At 37.6% G+C, this 21775-nt stretch overlaps 1 protein-coding gene across 1 annotated transcript in view; it reads right to left on the reverse strand.

The window, feature by feature from the left end:
- Positions 1 to 14060, reverse strand: part of tbx21 (T-box transcription factor 21) — a 31009-nt gene extending 16949 nt beyond the window's left edge. The window contains exon 1 of the mRNA XM_057825673.1: positions 13404 to 14060. Within this exon, the coding sequence (XP_057681656.1) occupies positions 13404 to 13939 (536 nt within the window). The 5' untranslated portion in view covers positions 13940 to 14060. The remainder of the gene's footprint in view (positions 1 to 13403) is intronic.
- Positions 14061 to 21775: the final 7715 nt, after the last annotated feature.

The following is a 21775-nucleotide window of genomic DNA, read 5'->3' on the forward strand; positions in this document are numbered from 1 at the left end:
ATACTACAAAAAAAATAAAATTTGCTTTTGTTGAGTATTATTAAGATGATTCTGCATGCTTTCCATAAGTATTATGTTTCTGATGTGATAATTGAGTTGCTAACTGTTGAAAATGTATGTCAAAATTGCACCAAAAAAAAAAAAATTAAGTCGTTATTTCGGGCAAAAACTTATATGAATTGTTAAATATTGCTATTGATCCTGAAAATATAGGTGATTATCTGTGCATCTGGTAATTTTTGTGCATCTAGCGAAAAATCTGAGAATTTTATAGCCATTTTTTGTAATACTTATATAAAAAATAATCGGGATTTTATTGGGAACGACTATGAATTTTTTGATGCCGCTGCGCATGGAGACTCATGTATACCTCAGGGAGGTGCCTGTTTCAGTTTTAGGTCGCTAGCTGCTTTGGTTTTGAAAATATTTGAATTTTAAGTTTTTGAAAATAGGCCCCCTATGGAGCAGCCCCGCACGCCTTTTCCCATCAAATGATAGTGAAGTCTATGCATTGATTCTCTTTCGTTTCTGTTGAACTGCCGCTTGACGCTAACGCTAAATGTCGGCGTATCCGTCGGAAGTGGCGGCGAAGAGTTCGGGGATGCGCAGATGATATTTGGAAACGACGTACGGAAGCGTAAAGGAAGCGGACATTGGGTGGTGGGGGAGAGGACTCTTCCGCACCGGCGCACCCGTTGATGCGTGTGGACAGGAGCTCAGCTCGGGTTCTCGTCAGAGTACGAGCTCGGCTGATCGGCTGTGACCGCGACGTGCCGGTCGGCAGCTGCCACCACCCGCCGACACGAAACTCTAAGAAGTGAGATTTTTTTCGAGGACCTCTCAGGATCAGAAATTGGAATTATCATGATACTTTTCATTTTTGCTGCCAAAGTTGATGCTTTACCTTTAATCTCCTGAGTTAAAGCGATCCACGGATAAAAAGACCTGCAGCTCTTAAAAGATATACGTTATAATGAGTTAAAATAATTTGAAAATCCCTCTTGATGTTTTCATTGGAATACTATTTGTAAAATTAGTTTAACTAGTAGGTCGCCATTGTGGTTGACGTCGCAGGGCAGTGACGTCACATGGTTACGCAGCCGGGCTTCCAGGGTATGACTCGAGCCACATAAACGTCATCTGTTCAACCCTTTCAATTTGAACCCGAGAGGAACATTGATGAGCATGACAGCACTAGCGATATTTCACAAAACGAGCAGCAAAAGCAAAATGAACAGGAAAGACTGGATGAGACGAGACGAGAGTAGGACAAAAAAAATGTTCTGCCAAAATGTGCTACACCGGTGAATTTGACACCCAAAGTACTACCGTGCGCTTTCATCTTTTGTTTATATGCATACAGACAGAACATACTAAAGATGCCTTAAGAAAATACTTAAACGTAGTAATATCAAATAAGGGTGGTTTAAATATGCTACATTACTAATGTGGTCAACAGATCAACAATCTGCGCTAAAGCTACCACAGGAAAACACAATGGTTAAAAGTATGAGAGGGAAACATGCAAAAAGTATTTAGGGGCAATGAAAAGGTAATAAACTCGTTGAAAGCATAAATGGTAAGTACTCGCCGCTTTTAACTGATATGTGCATGTGTTAGACGTCTCGCCGCATAGAAGGAATTGCAGTAACCCTGTAGTGTTCGTCTAGTGACAGTGACAAACTGTCGAATATAAGACGGCTCGAATATAAGACGGCCCTGATTATAACACGACCTCTTTTTCAAGACTCAAGTTTGAAAAAAGACTTTTTGAACACAATTTTTATACAGAAAATTATTTACAGTACATCTGAAACGAATGATTATAACAATATATTTGAGAGAAAAAGCATGTTATTTTGCCTCATTCAAATCTTAATATCTGAACATTTAAATTTGTAAACTAAATTGCAATCACATTCGTATATGAATGGCTTCTGGTTTTTGAAACATAAATTAACCAATCTATTGTGATTAAACAACAAAATTGCAATAACTTCATTAACCATCAAAGTGAAGTCTAACTGTAACTGTCGTCTTGAAACCAAGCTGAATAAGGAAAAACATTGCAATAAAATAATGCAAACTGGGTAAACTTGAGTGTAGCTGAGAGATCTGTCACGACAGAACATCGCTTCAATGATATCTGGTGCCATCTAGCGTCGTGAATGGGTATAATGTCTAGACCGCGAATATCAGACGACCCCCACTTTTTCAGTCTTATTTCAATGCATAAACCACCATCTTATATTCGGACCAATACGATACGTCTCACACCGAGTCTCCATTGCGCGCATAAAACATGGCGCCCTCAGTAGGACAAAACGTACTAAATTTGATAGATTTTTAAATCAATGGCAATATTTTATGTCTTTCTAATAACATGTTTACTAAAAGAGAATAATTGTGGCTTATTAGAGCCTACAAGTCTTTTAGTCCGAGGTTCCCCTTTAAGCTGATACGTCAAACTTATCTTTGACGTGTACTGTATCGACTCATCGACAACAAATTCATTATCCAGTCATCAACTATTTTGATAGTCCTCTAACTGTTTTGAGGCAATGTTGACCTAATAATTGTCCAAAACATATTTTTCCGAACCTCTTATTACTATTTTTTAAACATATATTTATTACATTGACCCCCCTAAAAAACGGAAACTTTCTGACAATCCAATAAAACCAAGAGTGATTGAAGAAAAAATATTTATAGTGAGTGAAACTTTAAAACATTTTAAGAAAAAATGATGAATTTTTTTTTTTTTTAATGACTTTTTAAATGGCGTCCTCCTGTACGAATTTGTTCTTCAAATCTGCTTCCTCTTTGATCCCTCATCTGAGCTGGGATACTGTCAAATTTCAATACTCAAACAGCATATTGTTTACTTGCTCAAGGTCACTGTCTCGCAATGCTAACATTTTTTTTTTGTGTCACTTGTTTCTTTTCCAACATCAGACTTCAAGAATGGAATTATGCAGGAGGACTTCTTTTAAAGTGAGGGTGAGAACCTCTAGATACCTCACGATACGATATGATTTGGGATACAAAGCTCACGATAACGATCTCACGATATGGCGATACAACAATTATCAATTCATTGGTCTGAAAGTCATTCTAGGATATTCACAAAACAAATAATCAACAGATCTTATTTCATCCTTCTGCTATGAATTGAATTGAATTTATCACTAGCTGACATCCAATTCATCAATAGCAACCAATGAGTTTAATTTGAAGGCATTACAGACCACTTGCTGTTGATTTTCAGTCACGTTTTGTTGATTTTGGGGCATTTCAGGGTCACTTCCGGTTGAAGGAATTCAGCCCCCCGGCCAAGCCGCGGAAACAGTGACAGCCGAACCAAATGGTGTTCCGCTGGCACCGCTCCCGCAAGTCGGCCGGGAGGGGCCAATATCCCGCGCGTTCACTCCGGTGTTAACCCTTTGTACTGACTCCATTTTGAACGGTTCAAATAAGGCTCACCGAAAACAGGTTGACAATTTATTCGTCGACAATGGTCAAAAACAAAGCAAAAACAGACGACGGAGAGAATATGCTGGATCCAGGGTCGGCAAAACAACTGCTACATAGAAATGTTCCCGAGAAGCGACAGTTGTTATCTAAATGTTGAGTCTTTTGAAAGCTCTCGCGGGGGCGGGCCCTGGGCGGGAAGAAGGATGTCAAGAAGGAAGAAGGGTGTGTGTGGGATTATTGTGTTTTGTTGATTGGACAGGAGGAATCGGGAGTTACTGTTGTCCGGGCAACGAGGATGTGGATTCTGCCCCCTCAGCGTCAAAGGGGGCTCTTGGAATCTTGTCAGTTGTGTTATCAGTTGGATATTGGGCGTTCTCTGATGCTACTTATTTTAGGACAGAACGCCCTGCTCTTTGTCCTGAAGTGCCCGGGAGAACTGATTGCGAGAGTTGATGCGTCAATCTTGCTCATGACGCACGTTGGGCCTCTGTGATAAGATGGCGTTGTGTATCTTTTATGCCCTCTATTTTGCTTCTTTTCATGAAACTATTGTATACATGCTATTTATTTTAGATTAGGTGTGTTAGCGTAATCCAAACAGTCCTACAGTAAATATGAGAAACGATACTATTCCCTGATTGATTACACTAAGTGTGTTAAAGTAATGCAAACAGGTATATGATGTGTGCAAGAAAGGTAACTATTCCCTTCACTGTTGATTTTGGGGCACTTATGGGTCACTTCCTGTTTATTTTGGGTTACAGAACAGAAAGTGACCCGGAAATCCCTCAAATGAATAGGCAGTGACTCAAACTCAACAGGAGGTGACCTGTAAATGCTCTAAAATGAACAAAAAGTGACCTGTAAACGCCCCCAAAATCAGACAGACTGGCTGCGAATCCTCTGGTTTTGAATAAATGAATGTTCATTCGCCCCTTCCAGTTTAAAAGGATTGAGCGTCTACGCCGTCACTGGCAGGCATAGAGTTAACAGAGACATCATTATGGTGGAAGATTTTGGTAGCAACTTTAGTTTTGTTTTTTGTTTTTTTAAACATTGACATTTTTTTAAAACAATTTACTGATTCTTCGCAGGAGCATATCGATAATCTTTTGTGATACAAAGTATCACGATACAGTGATCCCTTGCAACTTCGCACTTTAAATATCCCACCATCAGTCCATTGCGGATTTTCTTTCAATTAAAAAAACTAATGAATAAATACAGATGAGCTGTCCCGAGCCAATAGCATAGTCTCACTCTCCCTCCATCTCCCTGCTTTTTGTTGGTCAGGCAGCGCACTGGACTTGCTTATTAAAGTTAACGATGATTGACAGACGTTTGGGTTTGATCTTGCCAGAAACACGAACTTCAAAGCGCCGCATTCGTCAATCAGTGTTTAACTTGTGAAACAGTTGCTGTGGCAACTCATAGTGTGTAAGTGAGCAGCTTGGGCGGATTTGAGTGGACTCACTCAATGAAGCATTTAATGAAGCCAAACATTTTTTTACTTTATTCTTGTTTAAAAATACTTAAACTTATCATAATTATTAGCCGATCACATAGTCTCATTCTCCCTCCCTCTTCCTGCTCTTTGTTGGTCAGGCAGTGCACTGGAGTTGCTTATTGAGGTTAACGATGATTGACAGACGTTACGGTTTGATCTTGGCATAAATGCTTGGAAGCTGAAACTTCAAAGCGCCGTATACGTCAATCATCGTTTAACTTATTAATCAGTTGCTGTGGCAACTCATTGTGTGTAAGTAAGCAGCTTGAGCGGATTTGAGTGGACTCACTCAATGAAGCATTTAATGAAACCAAACATTTTTCTACTAGAGTACTTTATTCTTGTTTAAAAGTGATTAGGTGGGACAGTAACATGTCTTAAACTTATCATGATTAATACATTTGAAGTGCTTAAAATCCATTTATTAAAATATACATTTTTAAAAATTATAGTTAGGGGAAAAAAGGGAGAAAACACGTGTCGTATCTATGTATCTCTTTCCAATATTAAATCTGACTACATACATTGAACACACACAAAGTGATTTTTCACTTATTGTGGCAGGTTCTGGTCCCCACTAACCATTAAAAATGAGGGATCGATCTACTTAAAAACCATTTATTAATATAATATATATATTAGGGCTGTCAAAATTATCGCGTTAACGGGCGGTAATTAATTTTTTAAATTAATCACGTTAAAATATTTGACGCAATTAACGCACATGCCCCGCTCAGATTAAAATGACAGCAGAGTGTAATGTCCGCTTGTTACTTGTTTTTTGGTCTTTGGCGCCCTCTGCTGGCGCTTGGGTCCAACTGATTTTATTGCTTTCAGCACCATGTGTGAGCATGGTGTAATTATTGACATCAACAATGGCGAGCTATTAGTTTATTTTTTGATTGAAGATTTTTACAAATTTTAATAAAACGAAAACATTAAGAGGGGTTTTAATATAAAATTTCTATAACTTGTACTAACATTTATCTTTTAAGAACTACAAGTCTTTCTATCCATGGATCGCTTTAAGAGAATGTTAATAATGTTAATGCCATGTTGTTGATTTATTGTTATAATAAACTAATACAGTACTTATGTACCGTATGTTGAATGTACGTATATATGCGTCTTGTGTCTTATCTTTCCATTCCAACAATAATTAACAGAAAAATATGGCATATTTTATATATGGTTTGAATTGCGATTAATTATGATTAATTAATTTTTAAGCTGTAATTAACTCGATTAAAAATTTTAATCGTTTGACAGCCCTAATATATATATATATATTTTTTTAAATTATACTTTGGCAAAAAGTGAAAAAACATGTCATATATGTATCTTTCCAATGCTAAATCTGAATAAATACATTACACACAAAAAAAACAAAGAAACAAACTTTAAATGAAAATCCCATAATTGTTTTTTAAATGGTTCCAAGGGTTAATTTCTATGAATAAAATGTATTTTTCCATCACTCTTGGTTTTATTGGCTTGTTAAAGTTTTTTTTTTGGGGGGGAGGAAAAACACCCTGCACAATAGGGGGAAAACAGTAGCTCTTTAAATATTCATTTTAAATAAATACATGGGGGGGTTGGGGGTGTATTAAAACATGAAAAAATAAAATAAAATAAATTAAAATCATGATTCTGTGAAATTCGTTAAACTTGTTTTGAAATTTGATATGGTTTACTTTGGCGGCCCAATCAAAATGATGATCTGGCTTACAGGCCTTGGTTTGACATCTTTGCTTTCTGCTGAGTTAAAAGTGTTAACTTCAACAACACTTGTTGAAAATTCACTATTTTTAAAAGTTTAATTTTCCCGTACTGTAGTATTCATGTATTCCATGTCCACCTTTAATGAGTCAGATTATTTCAGAGTAAAAGTCAGTTCCTTAAGAGTATCTCATTCTATATTTTTACATTTGACACTTCACTCAAACCTTATTTGCTTTAAATTATAAAAACAATTCAATGATGAGTCCTTTATTAAATTAACTGTGAATTTTTTAAAAACTTTAGACGAGTACAGGATTTATCAGCTTGAGAATGCGCTTGTTTTGCTCTACGACGAGGCGCTCTGCATTTCTGTGAAGATGAAGCTTTAACAGGAAGTGACTATCAAAACGCGGCATGGTCGCACTTCTGCTTATTTTTTTTTTAGGGGAAAAGAAGAAAAAATAGAAGATTTCCTAATATTCAAATGAATTCTTTTAATTTGAGTGACATGTTGAGTATGACCAGCAAGGACTTAAAATAGCAGCGACGCCTACTTCAGTTTCCCCGCGTTTCAATGTGAAACTCCAGTGGGAAGATACCTAACACAAAAGAGTCATGATTTATCGTTTTAGGACAGGAAAGAAATATGTATAAATGTTTAATCATCGTGTCCTGTGATGTCATCGAAAATGCCGCTGAAATTGACTGCAATTATATAGAACCGTAATGTAAACTTGTAAATATTTTTGTCATGTCAACAGCATTTCCACTAGGAACTAAAGTGGGCAAACTCATTTCTTTGTCATTTTTTAACCCAGTGCAAAAATGTATTGATACTCTGGTTGTCACAATTAATCATCAAATTGACCCATTCACCGCCATTGACAATGATAGACGTTAGCAGTCAAGGAGACGTACTTTGATAACCGATTAATCATTTAGAACCATGGTTTTTCATGAAGTTGTCCGAATCCTATTATTTGAACTTCTTGATATCTAATATAAAATATTTTGTGAATGTAGATTCATTGAAAAAATTTTTACATTATATTTGCCAACATCTTTTGATGAAACATAAATGTTTACCTTGTTATTCGTTATTAACTCTAACCCCATCTATACTAGGTTATTGCTTAATAAGCCTGGGGGGCCGCCAGGCTTTTCTTGCACCCTCCTCCATTAGACGAAAATAGTGTGACAAGTGTTAACTTGAGGTCGACGATATGGGATTTTCAAATGCAGATGCCAATACAGATATATATATAAAAAAAAAAAAAAAATATTCAGCCGATTGCCGATGTCCAAAGCCAATTTTGTAAGCCGATATACTTTTTTTCTCTAAAGCAAGTAGATTATGAATGGCATTTTTTTTTAATTGCTTCAACAGCTTCAAATTTACAATGTTGACCTGAGACTTAAAGGATTAATTCAATCTAGTGCAACGAAACCAACGAACGCAGCACCTGTTATGTTTATACACACTCAGCGATCACAGTACATTATTTTCCAATAAATAAACTCCGCAGGACGTCACGCCGACATGTAAACAAGTGAGAGAGATTAAGAGGAAACTCGCCATGCTACAGCTAATGCTAAGCTAATGCTAGAAGTTACATTGAGAGTGTAAGGATCACTTGATAAACATCTTAAAAGGCTAAAGCAACATTGCATATTCTCTCATGCAAGATAAAAAAAAAAATTTCACAACATTTACAAAACAGACAAGCCTGAAGCCGTCCTACAGTCAGTCATCGGTGGCCACAGTTGCCCGCAGAGATGCCTGATCAAAATCCTTTCTTATCGGCTTTTTCATTTATTTATTTTTTCTTGTTTAACGACTGATGGCCGATGCTGGGGGAAAAAAGTCTGTATATCGACTCGATATATTGGTCAATCTCTAATTTTAACCGTGTCTGGTGATACGTTCAAAAGCCAAATGGCGACATCTTGTGGTTGATATGGAAACAAATCTGTCCCAGCTCTCTGCCATTGCACTGAATTATTGTTTATTTTTGTTTGTTTCCTACAGTCAATGAAACCTGCTAGGGCTGCAGCTATCGATTATTTTAGTAGTTGATTAATTGATGAACTATTTAGTTTGAATATTCTAGTAATCGGATAAGGAACATAAAAAATTAAAATACCTGAGCTGAGCCTCAAACGGTATTAAAAAAAAAAAAAAAAAAAAAAGATCTATATACAACAAAAGAACAGTTGGCTAACATACATAGCAAAAGTCTGTTAGCTTAAATGCTATAAAATGCAAACTTTTTTTTTTTTTTTTACAATGCTCTTAACAAATGGTGCAGACCCATACTGTATACGTACAAAAAATTGGCTACATATACCTATAAACTAAATTACGAATGCATAAAAAAAAAAAAAAACATTAGCTCAAACAAAAACTTAGCTTATGTTGGTCTTAACAGGGAGCAGATGGATTTAGCCATGTCAAATGAGGTACACTAGCGGGCCGTGTATCCACCAAAATCAATAAAACTAAATGCAAACTGTTTCAAAACAAACCATTACAACACCACTTTATGCAGCAAAATTTAATTTGAATCTTTTTTTTTTTCTAATCGGAATACTCGAGTTAATCGATTGATCGCTGCAGCACTAGCAGGGTAGTGTATTCAGTCCCCGATGTCAGTCTATGTGTTTAATATAACTAAAGAACGATGAAAGGGATTATTATCAAACTTCTAAGCACAGGGTGAGAAGCTCAGTCATCAGGGAGGGACTCGGGGTTGAGCGCTAGTCCTCCTCGTTGAGAGGAGCCAGCTGAGGTGGTTTGGGCATCTGGCTCGGATGCCTCCTGGGCATGTCCCACCGGTGGGAGGCCCCGGGAACGACCCAGGACAGACTGGAGAGACTATGTTTCTCGGCTGGCCTGGGAATGCCTTGGGATCCCGCTGGAGGAGCTGGTTAAAGTGGCTGGGGAGAGGGAAGTCTGGACTTCCCTGCTAAACCTGCTGTCCCCGGATTAAGCGGTAGATAATAGATGGATGGATTATCAAATTTGTAGGCTACATTTGTGATATGAAACAGAGGAGGTGATTATATTTTGGGGTAATGACGTCAAAAGGTCACAAACACACTGTCAAGACTGTGCCTATTTGTAAGACTACACGTTTAATACTATTATCACTTAATAGACATAATTTCAAAAGTTTTGTTAATATTATTGTGTCCCCAAAATATCGTGGGCTCTCGGTGGACCTGTATTAATTACCAACCCAATAATAATATTATCACTTAATAGACATAATATCAAACGTTTTGTTAATATTATTGTGTCCCCAAAATATCGTGGGCTCTCGGTGGGCCTGTATTAATTACCAACCCAAATCAAAGAATGATTACTTGAATACTTGAGTCGAACACTATTAGATTCATATAGTCCTAATTGACACAGTACCAAATCTGATTTTTTGTTTTGTTTGTTTTTTAATACTAAGCACTTTTTAATCAATGAAAGACCGAGCCAACTCCTATTTCCAAAGTGACCTTCAAGATTTTCAAATTTCCATAAATCAAGTGAAGATAAATATTCATTAGTCCTGCAACAAATAATCGATTAACTCGAGTAATTTGATTAGAAAATAGATTTGCTGCTTCGAGTATTCATTTAATTAAATTGGCGTTGTAATGGTTTGTTTTGAAAGTCTTTGCATTTCGTTTTATTGAATTGGGTGGATACACTGCCATCTAAAGGCAACAGTGAATATGACAAAACTCATTTCACACGGCTGAATCCAGTTGCTCCCTGTTAAGACCAACCTAAGCTAAGTTTTTGTTTGAGCTAATGTTTTTTGTAAGGCATTCATAATTTAATTTATAGGTATCTTTAGCTGTTTTTTTTGTGGGAATATGTGTTTGAACCATTTGTTAAGAGCATTGTAAAAAATTAAAATTAAAAAAGTTAGCATTTTAGCTAGCGGACTTTTGCTATGTAAGTTAGCCAATTGTTCTTTTGTTGTACTTACATGCTCATTTATTTTTTTTGTTTATACAGTTTGAGGCTCAGCTCAGGTATTTTAATTTATGTTCCTTTTCCGATTACTCGATTATTGGAACTAATTAGTTGATCGAATAATCGACTACTAAAATAATCGATAGCTGCAGCCCCAATGATCCTTATTCATCATCTTTCATAAAATTTTGACAGACTTAACGACTGATTGGACTGACCACTACTATTATGACTTGAGTTAGTCCGTCATTGACCATGGTCTTTACTACTGTTATAGTAAGGTACGTGCTAGCGATGGTTACGTTACTTTTTCTGCTGTTGATTCGCTGCCAGCCCACCCAGACAAAATGGACTGGATGTCTAGCACTGACAACGGCAACCAATACATTTAATAAGTTTTAAGCTTAATAAAAACTATTCACTCATTTCATGCATAATTGCTTCACCCTAAGAACATCCTGGTTCTCCTCCATATTTTGACCATTCATTATGGACTCTCATATGAAGTGAAGATTTTTTTTTTTTTTTTTGTGGGCATCCAAGTTGAGCTGGAAAGCCTCAAAGCAGCTTCAAAGATGCTTCACCTTGTGAAGAGCTGCATGTGAACTTTCAGTCTCTGGAGATTTTTTCAACTCCGCACGTTTGAATCAGTCATACACTCACATGAGTGGAGCGTGTCAAAGGCAGAAATAAAATATGAAAATGTAATTTTTTTTCCTTCGAATTCTTAAAGGTGTCCTGGATGTATCTTGTCATCTTTTCAGTTTACGTATTTGTTCATACTTGTTCACACTTGAGATATTATGAGGTTTGCGGCTTTTAATTTTTAGTCGTAGGACCAAAAAAAAAAAAATCGTCATATTTAAAAAAAAATTTTAGTTGATATTTAATTTTTTTTTTTTTTAATGAAAAAGGGGAACCGGAGCAAAATGCTGTGTTGTGAAAAATTCAGTTTGCAACTCATGAAAAAAACAATTTCTAAAGAAATTAAATGTTGCTATCCTCAAAATACCAAAAATCTCATGTTTGGTTTTATGAAATTGATTAGTAGGAACCATTCATGTACAGCTATAAACATTTAAATTCAAATAAATTTGAAAACGTCTGACACAAAATGATGAAGAATATCAAAGACTCCTCCACAATATCATCAATAATTCCAATAATGAACTTGGAACGACTAATTTTAGTCATGTTTTCATTTTTAATGTGATTGAAAATCAAATATTTCTATAATAACTGTAAGCTTCTATCAAACACGTGAAACTCGATATCGTTCATTTTTGACACCAGAGCCACTTCAGTTACTTTTTACTTGCCTTTTTTAAAATTCTTTCATTCTTTTCAGATTATACAATAATGATTTCAACCACTGAAATGAAGTGACTCTAATGGGCTCCAAAGTAACAAATGTTTTAAATATTAATGCAACTTTTTGTCACTCTCATGTTGAATTTCATAATAAGAGTCAAATTTTTCTGTTGAACAAACAAACAAAAAATGAATCGCATGGTACCATTTTATTAATCACAATAATTAGCATTTTAAAAATTATGTTTACGCATATACAGTCCTCATGCACACCATTATTGATAAGTATGAAATTCAAGTATATAATCTGGAATATTTATTTGCAAAAGATTAATATAAGAATTTATTGGCTGCCATTGATGGCATTGGATATCCAATCCATTTTGATTGGGAGAGTCTACAGCAGTGATCAGCCCTCCCAGCCAAAATGGATTGGGCGTCTATAGTGCCGTCAATGGAACTAAAAGATGAGCATTCCCAGCAAGTCCTCATAGTTTAAATGAATTGGACGTCTATTTTTGTCAAAGGCAGGTAATGAGTTAGTTAATATACTTTATTTCTTAAAAAAAAGACTATTTTTGTGTTTTCTGTTTAAAAAGTTGAAAAACTTTTCGAATTCATTTTATTTCTTATGTTTAAAAAATAAAATTGCAATTATTGAAATGTTGATTCATTTATTATTATTAAAAAAATAATAATAATAATAATAATTCTGGGGTAAAAATGTAATTCCAAATAACGTAAACATTTTATTAGTGTACTGGCACCATAACCAGAGTTTGTTTTTATTCATTTGAATAAAAAAAATTTTAAAAATTTAAAAATATATATTAATTTTGGATTTGCATTTATTAAGATATATTTAAATATTACTTAATGAATAAAAAGTAATTATATCTGAAACCTGGCATTTATATATGTAGACTTCACACTTTGGGTCACGTAGGCTACTTTTGTACTATACCCATGTAAATATTGTGTTTACATTATATGAAATATCTATTTAATATATTTGTTTTTTAAATAACAAAAAAAAAGTCACGTTTCCTAAACTAATTGTAATAATTGGCATTCCAACCACTGGAGTAACTTATTATTCTCACTTTTACATTTTGAATACTGTATCATGATTATGATGGACATCATATACTGTATATGAGGGTGATACGCCTCAATGTTAATATATCACTTATAATTATGTTCATTTTCAACAATGCAACATCTTGATTTAGTCATCTTTACTGTTATGATTATGACTATATCAAGAGTACTGTACTGTACTTGTGCACATGAGCACCTGCGAATTTTAAATTCTATATGTGTCACAATTATAATTTACAATAACAATTTACCAAACTTGATTATTCCGATAACAAAAGGAGAAAAACTTTTTTTTCCAATGTACAAACTCACCTGCCGTGCTTGGTGATGATCATCTCGGTATGGAACTTGTGGAACTTCGCCCACAGCGGGTAGTTGTTAAGCAGCGCCTGCGTCTTGCCGCACAGCTGCAAGCCGGGCAGCGGGTACAGGGCTGCCCGCTGGTAGCCCGCCGCGGCCGCCCCGAAGCCGTCCGGCGACGGCGGATACGCGTCCTTCCCCCCCGCCGTCGCCGCCGGGAAGCCGTCCGCGTAGCCCGGTCGGGCGGCGCTCCTCTGCGGGGATCCGGCGCCTGCGTACGGGCAGCCGCCGTAAAAACGAGCCGACTGTGTAGCTCCGAAGCCGCCCAATGCCTGCTCCGAGTGGTATTGCAGCGCCAGGGAGTCCTGGCTACCCGCGAGGGGGTCCGGGTAGTAGAAGCGCGCGTCCTGGAGGCCCGCCTTGAGCTCGGCCGGGTCCTTCCCCACCACGCCGCCCCGGTGGAGGTGTCCGTTCACCTCGGGCGTCTTCTGCGCCTCGGTGGCGCCTGTCAACATGCTGAGGTAGAGGTTGCCACCCGTGCCACCCATTTGCAGCCCCCGACAAAGTCATAAGTCTCGCGTCGGCATCCAAAACTTTGGTTGGAGAGCCTCCGAACTGACTGAGTGACTGTCTTTGGGACTGATTACTAACTGACTGGTTAACTGCACTCCCTCATGCAAACTCGCGTGTGTGATGTGTACATTTTAGTGCGCCCTCTTATTTTGGGGGTGTGTCCACGCGCGTGGCACGTGTACGCGCATCACATGAGGTCATTCAATGTGCCAATACTGAAAACGAAACTACAGCAGAGATCATATTCTACAAATGTCACATTTTTCTTCTGATCCAAAAGCATAGGCGGAGTTTGACTTTTGGGGAAGGGGGGCACAACATGTTGATGACGCAGTGTCAGCCATAAAATTAACTTACAAGAATATTTATAATAAGTTGAAAATGAGCGTTTTTTTGTTTCCCATCATTCTTGAGGGGAATTCTAAATCAGGCTGTTGGCTGGACAGCTATACTTTTCACCAAGATCATCATCCATTGAATATGGTACGCCCGCCGTTGTCGTGCCAATGTAGTTACCTCAGTCAAAAATTGTATCCCCTGGGCGGAGCCATATAGAGGTAGATTTGTGTCTTTATTATTATTATTATTATTACAAATAAAATAAAGTTGCTTCAATCAAAAAAATGCTACAATCAAAATACATATTTTCAGTTTTTTTTTTTTTTTTTAAAAAGGCACTTCAATAAAAGAAAAAAAAGTGTTTGAATGCAAAAATAAATTTGAAATTCAAAAAAATTGTGATTTAAATGTTGTGTTTGGGCCACATTTTGGCTAGGACATTTGTGTCATTAATCAAAAAATAAGTTGCTTCATACAAAAACAATATATTTTCAAAAGAAAAATCACTTCAATAAAAAAAAAAAAAAAAACATTTTAATCTTAGGAAAATTTTTTGTTTTTTTTCAAAAAATATTTGAGACTCAAACATTTGCATTTGAGCACTTAATTTTTCGTTCAAAAAAAAAAAAGTTTTCTTTGATTTTAGCAATCCTTTTTGTGTTTGGGCCATATTATAGGTAGGGCATTTGTGTCTAAATCATTCAATGCCCAAAAAGTTGCTTCAATCATAAAAAAATATTTTAAATTAAAAAAAAATACTTTATAATTTTTGTGTGTTTGTGTGTGTGTGTGTGTGTGTGAAAATGATATGCAAAGCAAATGACCGTCTGTTGGAAAAATCATTTTGACCCATTAGAAAAATATCTATTTTTTGTTTGTTTGTTCATTTCATTCATTTTTGTTTGTTTTCTTCCTTTACAAATTTTATATATTATAGGAAAGTCAATTACATGCAATGACACTTTTCGGCCACCGGGGGGGGCGGGCGGCTGCTCCCCCTTAAACTCCGCTTATGTCCAAAAGTATGGAGGACTTGGAGTGCCAAAATTAAATAAATACATACATGATTAACTCTTTGCCTGCCATTGACGGCTCTAGATGTCCAATCCATTTTTGGGAGTAAAAGTCTGCCATGGATCATGATTTTCACGAGTTTTACAGTGTGGTACATGTGAGCGATGGACATATATCATTTATTGTAATACTTAAGTGGCGATTGACAGCAGTAAACGTCCACCCATTTTGACAAGGAGTAAAAGTCCATCATTGATGATGGTCTTCACAACTTTTAACATCTATTTATTTCACTATTAATTGGCATAATTACTTTAGCAGACCTGTTCCTGCGCACAAAAAAATCGACTTCAAAAATTTAGCACTGGAGTTTCAAACGTGTGGCCCAGGAGCCATTTGCGGACTGCAGGACAGTATATTTTCTGGCCCCTTACTTGACATGTACTCGTACATATGTGGGCTTTTTTTTTTCTTTTGTTTTTTAAATCACCAAGCAAGCTAGTATAGTTCATGTTAATGACGGTGTTCAGCAATGATGTGTTCAACTGTTATTTCTAAATGATGAGAATATTGAATTATATGTACAGTGATGCCTCGCTACTTTGCGCTTCAAACTTCGCCCCCATAGTTCATCGCGGATTTTTTTCAACTAAAAAAATGAATAAATGAATACAGATGAGCTGTCCTGGGCCGATTGCGTGGTCTCACTCCCCCTACCTCCCTCCCTCTTTGTTTCTCAGGCAGTGCACTGGAGTTGCTTATTCAAGTTAACGATGATTGACAGAGTTGCTGTGGCAACTCATTGTGTGTAAGTGCAAGTTGAGTGGACTCACTCAATGAGGCATTTAATAAAGACAAGCATTTTTATACTTCATTGTTGTTTAAAGATAATTCTGTGGAACAGTAACATGTTTAAAACTTATAATTATTACATTTGAAGTGCTTGAAACGCATTTATTAAAATATACATACGTTTTTTTAAATTATTATACTTCGGGAAAAAAAGTTTTTAAAAAGTCTTATATGTATCTCTTTTCAATGCTAAATATGAACACACACACACACACACACAAATATATATCAATTTTTTTGTTGGGGGGCGCTAAGTCACGGTTTTTCACTTATTGTGGCGGGTTCTGGTCCCTATTAACTGCAAAAAACGAAGGATCACTGTACTTTTTTAAATGCAGTGATCCCTCGCTACTTCAAACTTCGTGCTCTCATTCCATTGCGGATTTTTTTTTCAATTAAAAAAAAAATACCGATGAGCTGTCCCAAGCCGATCGCACAGTCACCCTCTTGGTCCCTCCCTCTCCATGCTCTTTGTTCATCCGGCAGTGCACATGCACTGGAGTTATTTATTAAAGTCAACGATGATTGTGTGAATGTGTTTGATCTCGCCAGAGTCATGAACTTCTGAAGCGCCGCATGCGTCAGTCATCGTTTAACTTGTTAAACAGTTGCTGTGGCAACTCATTGTGTGTAAGTGAGCAGCTCCGAGTGGATTTTAGTAGACTCACTCATTGAAGCATTTAATAAAGCCAAATATTACTCAACAACAATTTTATTCTTATTTATAAATAATTCAACAGGACAGTAACATGTTTAAAACTCATGAAATTGATTACATTTGAAGTGCTGGAGAAAATTGATTAAAATATATATATACATATTTTTTAAAATTATACTTCGGGACGAAAAGTGAAAAAACGTGTTATATGTACAGTGGGGCAAATAAGTATTTAGTCAACCACTAATTGTGCAAGTTCTCCCACTTGAAAATATTAGAGAGGCCAGTAATTGTCAACAAGGGTAAACCTCAACCATGAGAGACAGAATGTTGAAAAAAACCCAGAAAATCACATTGTTTGATTTTTAAAGAATTTATTTGCAAATCATGGTGGAAAATAAGTATTTGGTCTATACCAAAAGTTCATCTCAATACTTTGTTATGTACCCTTTGTTGGCAATAACGGAGGCCAAACGTTTTCTGTAACTCTTCACAAGCTTTTCACACACTGTTGCTGGTATTTTGTCCCATTCCTCCATGCAGATCTCCTCTAGAGCAGTGATGTTTTGGGGCTGTCGTGGAGCAACACAGACTTTCAACTCCCTCCTCACCCCGTGGCGTCAAAATGATAAGAACAGGGATCAAAAATCCCAGAACCACACGGTGGGACCTAGTGCAGGCGTCCCCAAACTACGGCCCGCGGGCCGGATACGGCCCGCCTCCACATTTGGTCCGGCCCCCTCAACAATATTTATTTATTTATTTATTATTATTTTATTTTTTTTCAATAGTGTTATTTATTTCCTGGTTTTTTTTCTGTGAAGAACGCAGAGATGGTTATTTGGTTATTATCTATTTATTTGATAGTGTTATTATTATTTATTATTTATTATTATATGATATGATATGATATGATAAAATAATAAAATATAATATAATATAATACAATATATATATATATATATTTTTTTTTTTTTACTTTTGTTCCGTGAATAATCCAGAATGGGTTATTTGATTGTGGCTTTCTGAAAAACAATAAATTTTTACCTTTAGGCACTCCTGCAATCGTCACACTTTTTCTGTTACAAACTGACCCGGCCCCTCATCAGAGAAGGGAAAAGTTATGTGGCCCTCACAGGAAAAAGTTTGGGGACCCCTGACCTAGTGAATGACCTACAGAGAGCTGGGACCACAGTAACAAAGACTACTATCAGTACCACAATGCGCCGCCAGGGACTCAAATCCTGCACTGCCAGACGTGTCCCCCTGCTAAAGAATGTACACGTCCAGGCCCCTCTGCAGTTCTCTAGAGAGCATTTGGATGATCCAGAAGAGGATTGGGAGAATGTGTTATGGTCAGATGAAACCAAAATAGAACTTTTTGGTAGAAACACAGGTTCTCTTGTTTGGAGAAAAAAAGAATACTGAATTGCACCATACCCACTGTGAAGCATGGGGCTGCATGCTTTGGGGGCTGTTATTTTGCAAAGAGACCAGGACGACTGATCTGTGTAAAGGAAAGAATGAATGGGGCCATGTATGGAGAGATTTTGAGTGGAAAATCTCCTTCCATCAGCAAGGGCATTGAAGATGAGACGTGGCTGGGTCTTTCAGCATGACAATGATCCCAAACACACAGCCAGGGCAACAAAGGAGTGGCTTCGTAAGAAGCAATTAAAGGTCCTGGAGTGGCCTAGCCAGTCTCCAGATTTCAACCCCATAGAAAATCTGTGGAGGGAGTTGAAAGTCAGTGTTGCCCAACGAAAGCCCCAAAACATCACTGCTTTAGAGGAGATCTGCATGGAGGAATGGGCCAAAATACCAGCAACAGTGTGTGAAAAGCTTGTGAAGAGGTTACAGAAAACGTTTGGCCTCCGTTATTGCCAACAAAGGGTACATAACAAAGTATTGAGATGAACTTTTGGTATTAACCAAATACTAATTTTCCACCATGATTTGCAAATAAATTCTTTAAATATCAAACAATGTGATTTTCAGTTTTTTTCCCCCCACATTCTGTCTCTCATGGTTGAGGTTTAACCATGTTGACAATTACAGGCTTCTCTAATATTTTCAAGTGGGAGAACTTGCACAATTAGTGGTTGACTAAATACTTATTTGCCCCACTGTATCTCTTTCCAATGCTAAATCTGAATGAATACATTGAGCACACACACACAAAATTTGAAGTAGCGCACCCCCCAAAATGTTTTTATGTGGGGGGAGGTGGGTGCACTACTTCGAAAGGTTTCACTTATCGCGGCAGGTTCTGGTCCCCATTAACCGCGAAAAACGAGGGATCACTGTTGTTGAAACTTGAAACTATGACCCAATTTCACCCAGACTCCATCTCCAGCACCATACAATTAAAATTAGCAACATAAATTGAGTTTGAGACCCCTAACTTAGCAGGAGTTACATAGCATAAACCCCCACAATTTTCACAGTAAAAATTCTTTGCATTTTAACCTCCAAGCAGGGCCGGCCCAGCCTATACGCAGACTATGCAGCTGCTCAGGGCCCCTGACCACTGGGGAGGGGGGCCCAATCTGGCAATTATTTAATTTATATTCTATTTTGTTTACTACAGTTTGCTTTATTTGAATTTTATGAGTTTTGATACTTGATTACAAGCTTTAAAAAATAATTATTATTCCTTAACCTCTTTCTTTCCTCTTTTAGAAAAAGGTTTGGCGCTATCTACTGTAAGTACTGACAATCATTTGGGGTGAGAAGTTTGAAGTATGCAGTGCAACAAAATCTGATTAATATACAAAATATGGACGTATGAGTTGGATTGCATGTATGGGTTTCACAGTACACTGTGACGAAATGATGGGCCAAAAATATGGGTCCTTTTGCATTATTTTGCTTAAGGCCCCCAAATGGCCTGGGCCGGCCCTGCCTCTAAGTTCAACCTTTTTTTCTAAAACCGGTTCAAAATGTTTTACCAAGTAAAATTATCTTGCCTATATGTGAATGGTCACGTTTCTTACATCAAAATGTAAACAGATAAAATGTCATGCAACAGAAAAATCTTGTCCTTTCATCACTCATAACTTTTTCACCTCATCATATAATTTTATGATGTCAGCTGTGCCCCCTAAAAACCTCCCCCACTATCCACCCCTTTATATATCCATGTCTTGACATTGTGCCTATGTGGGTGGGCACCACACTCTTGACATAAAGTCCATAAATCAAATCTACGTGACTGAAGTGTTTAGTAGCATGTGGTAGTAGTACAAGACTAAAGTAACGTTCCAAAGTTTTATCCCGGTTCAAACTGACTAAGCACTGAAACATGGCTGCTTGCGATCAGTCGTCATGTAAACGTGCCTTGTTAGAAATATCCGGAATGCCTGTTGGAGTGTCAACTCGGCATCAGTTCATCATTAACGCGACATATGTTTATGTTGATCTGCAGGTCGGGTGTGAACAGGGCTTGGGGAGCCTGTGAAAACCGAGGGAGGAGGAGGCAGAAAGAGACGTCAGGCATGTTCGGAAATGAACAGAAAAAAAAAAAAAAAACACTTGGCAGAGTTCACACATAGTGTGTGTGTATCTTGGTGGAGTGCAAATGTATTCCTCAACCAACAAGCTGCCGCTTTCTGCGGCTATTATTAGCTACTAATCAATGCGGCATGTAATGTACAGTGAGGCACCATGGACCTCAAAGTGAACCTGTAAAATGATTTTTCTCCTCTTTGGAACTTTTCACGAATTGCTCATTAACACTAGAAGTCCCAGAGAATTCTGGTACTCCTACTAGGCCCAAACAATGGCCGAAATGGCCTCTCTCTCTCCAAAAATGACCCAAGTGCTTTTGAATTGGCAAGTCGTTGTCGGACAGACAACAGCCGTTCATATGGAAATGCAACCACTAGACATACATTAACTTCGGACATGAAGGGAAAAGGTACCGTCATCGCACACACCATATAATTGTTTGCATTAGTCTAACATTCATCTAACTATTGTTTAAGCAGACTCCACTACATGCCCTTTGACACAGTAAAGTGAATCACCTTATCCGGGCTAATGAGGGGGAGATGAGAAAAATGGTAGTTTCTCGTAGGCACCGTCTAACTGTTTGCATTACTCTAACACACGTAATATAATTAATCAGGAAATAGTATTTTCATATTTACGGTAGGACTGCACTACTAATATAAAATAAATAGCACACCATAGTTTAATGAGAAGAAATAGAAGAGATGCACAATGCCGTCTTATCACAGAAGCCCAACGCGTGCGTCACGAACAAGATTGACGCACCAACTCTTGCAATCAGCTTTCCCAGCAAACTCCAAGGACAAAGCGCTTTGTCCTAAAACAAGTAGAGACAGCCCGGACAACAAAGTTCATAGCGGGCGTCCCATCCGCGCACGAACCTAAGCCGCCCAAAACCGGCCACAGAGGGGAAGACCCAAAAGCAACGCCCAGACGCACCTTCGGACACACCTTCGGCACGGCCTGCTTCACCATGGACTTTGAAAAGACTGGACACTGAGATAACACAGATTTTGCTGCTCCAAAACATGTAGCCTTGTTTTGGATCCAGAATTGTCCCTCCGTCGTCTGTTTTTGCCTTGTTTTTGACCATTGTCGACGAATAAATTGTCAACCTGCTTTCGGCGAGTCTTTTTCAAACTTTTGGAACATGGAGTCGGTACAAAGGGTTAATATCAGAGGTGGACGTGCGAAGTTCTGCCTTCCCAGTTGGCGCACGCGAGGCAGCATCGGCCGAGCGGCACTTGTTTTGGCTGTTGCTGTTTCCGTGCGTCTTGGCCGGAGGGGCGAATTTCAACAGAAACAATGACCACAATCCATACTCCATGCCCCTGATTCAGTCCTTCTAAACCATAGGCACAATTCCTGCTTTACACTCAAATTGCAGTTCTAAAACGCTTTTTTTTCTTTCTTCAAAACAACGTACGCATTTGGG

Source organism: Corythoichthys intestinalis, chromosome 21, assembly GCF_030265065.1.
Source record: "Corythoichthys intestinalis isolate RoL2023-P3 chromosome 21, ASM3026506v1, whole genome shotgun sequence".
Lineage (NCBI taxonomy): Eukaryota > Metazoa > Chordata > Actinopteri > Syngnathiformes > Syngnathidae > Corythoichthys > Corythoichthys intestinalis.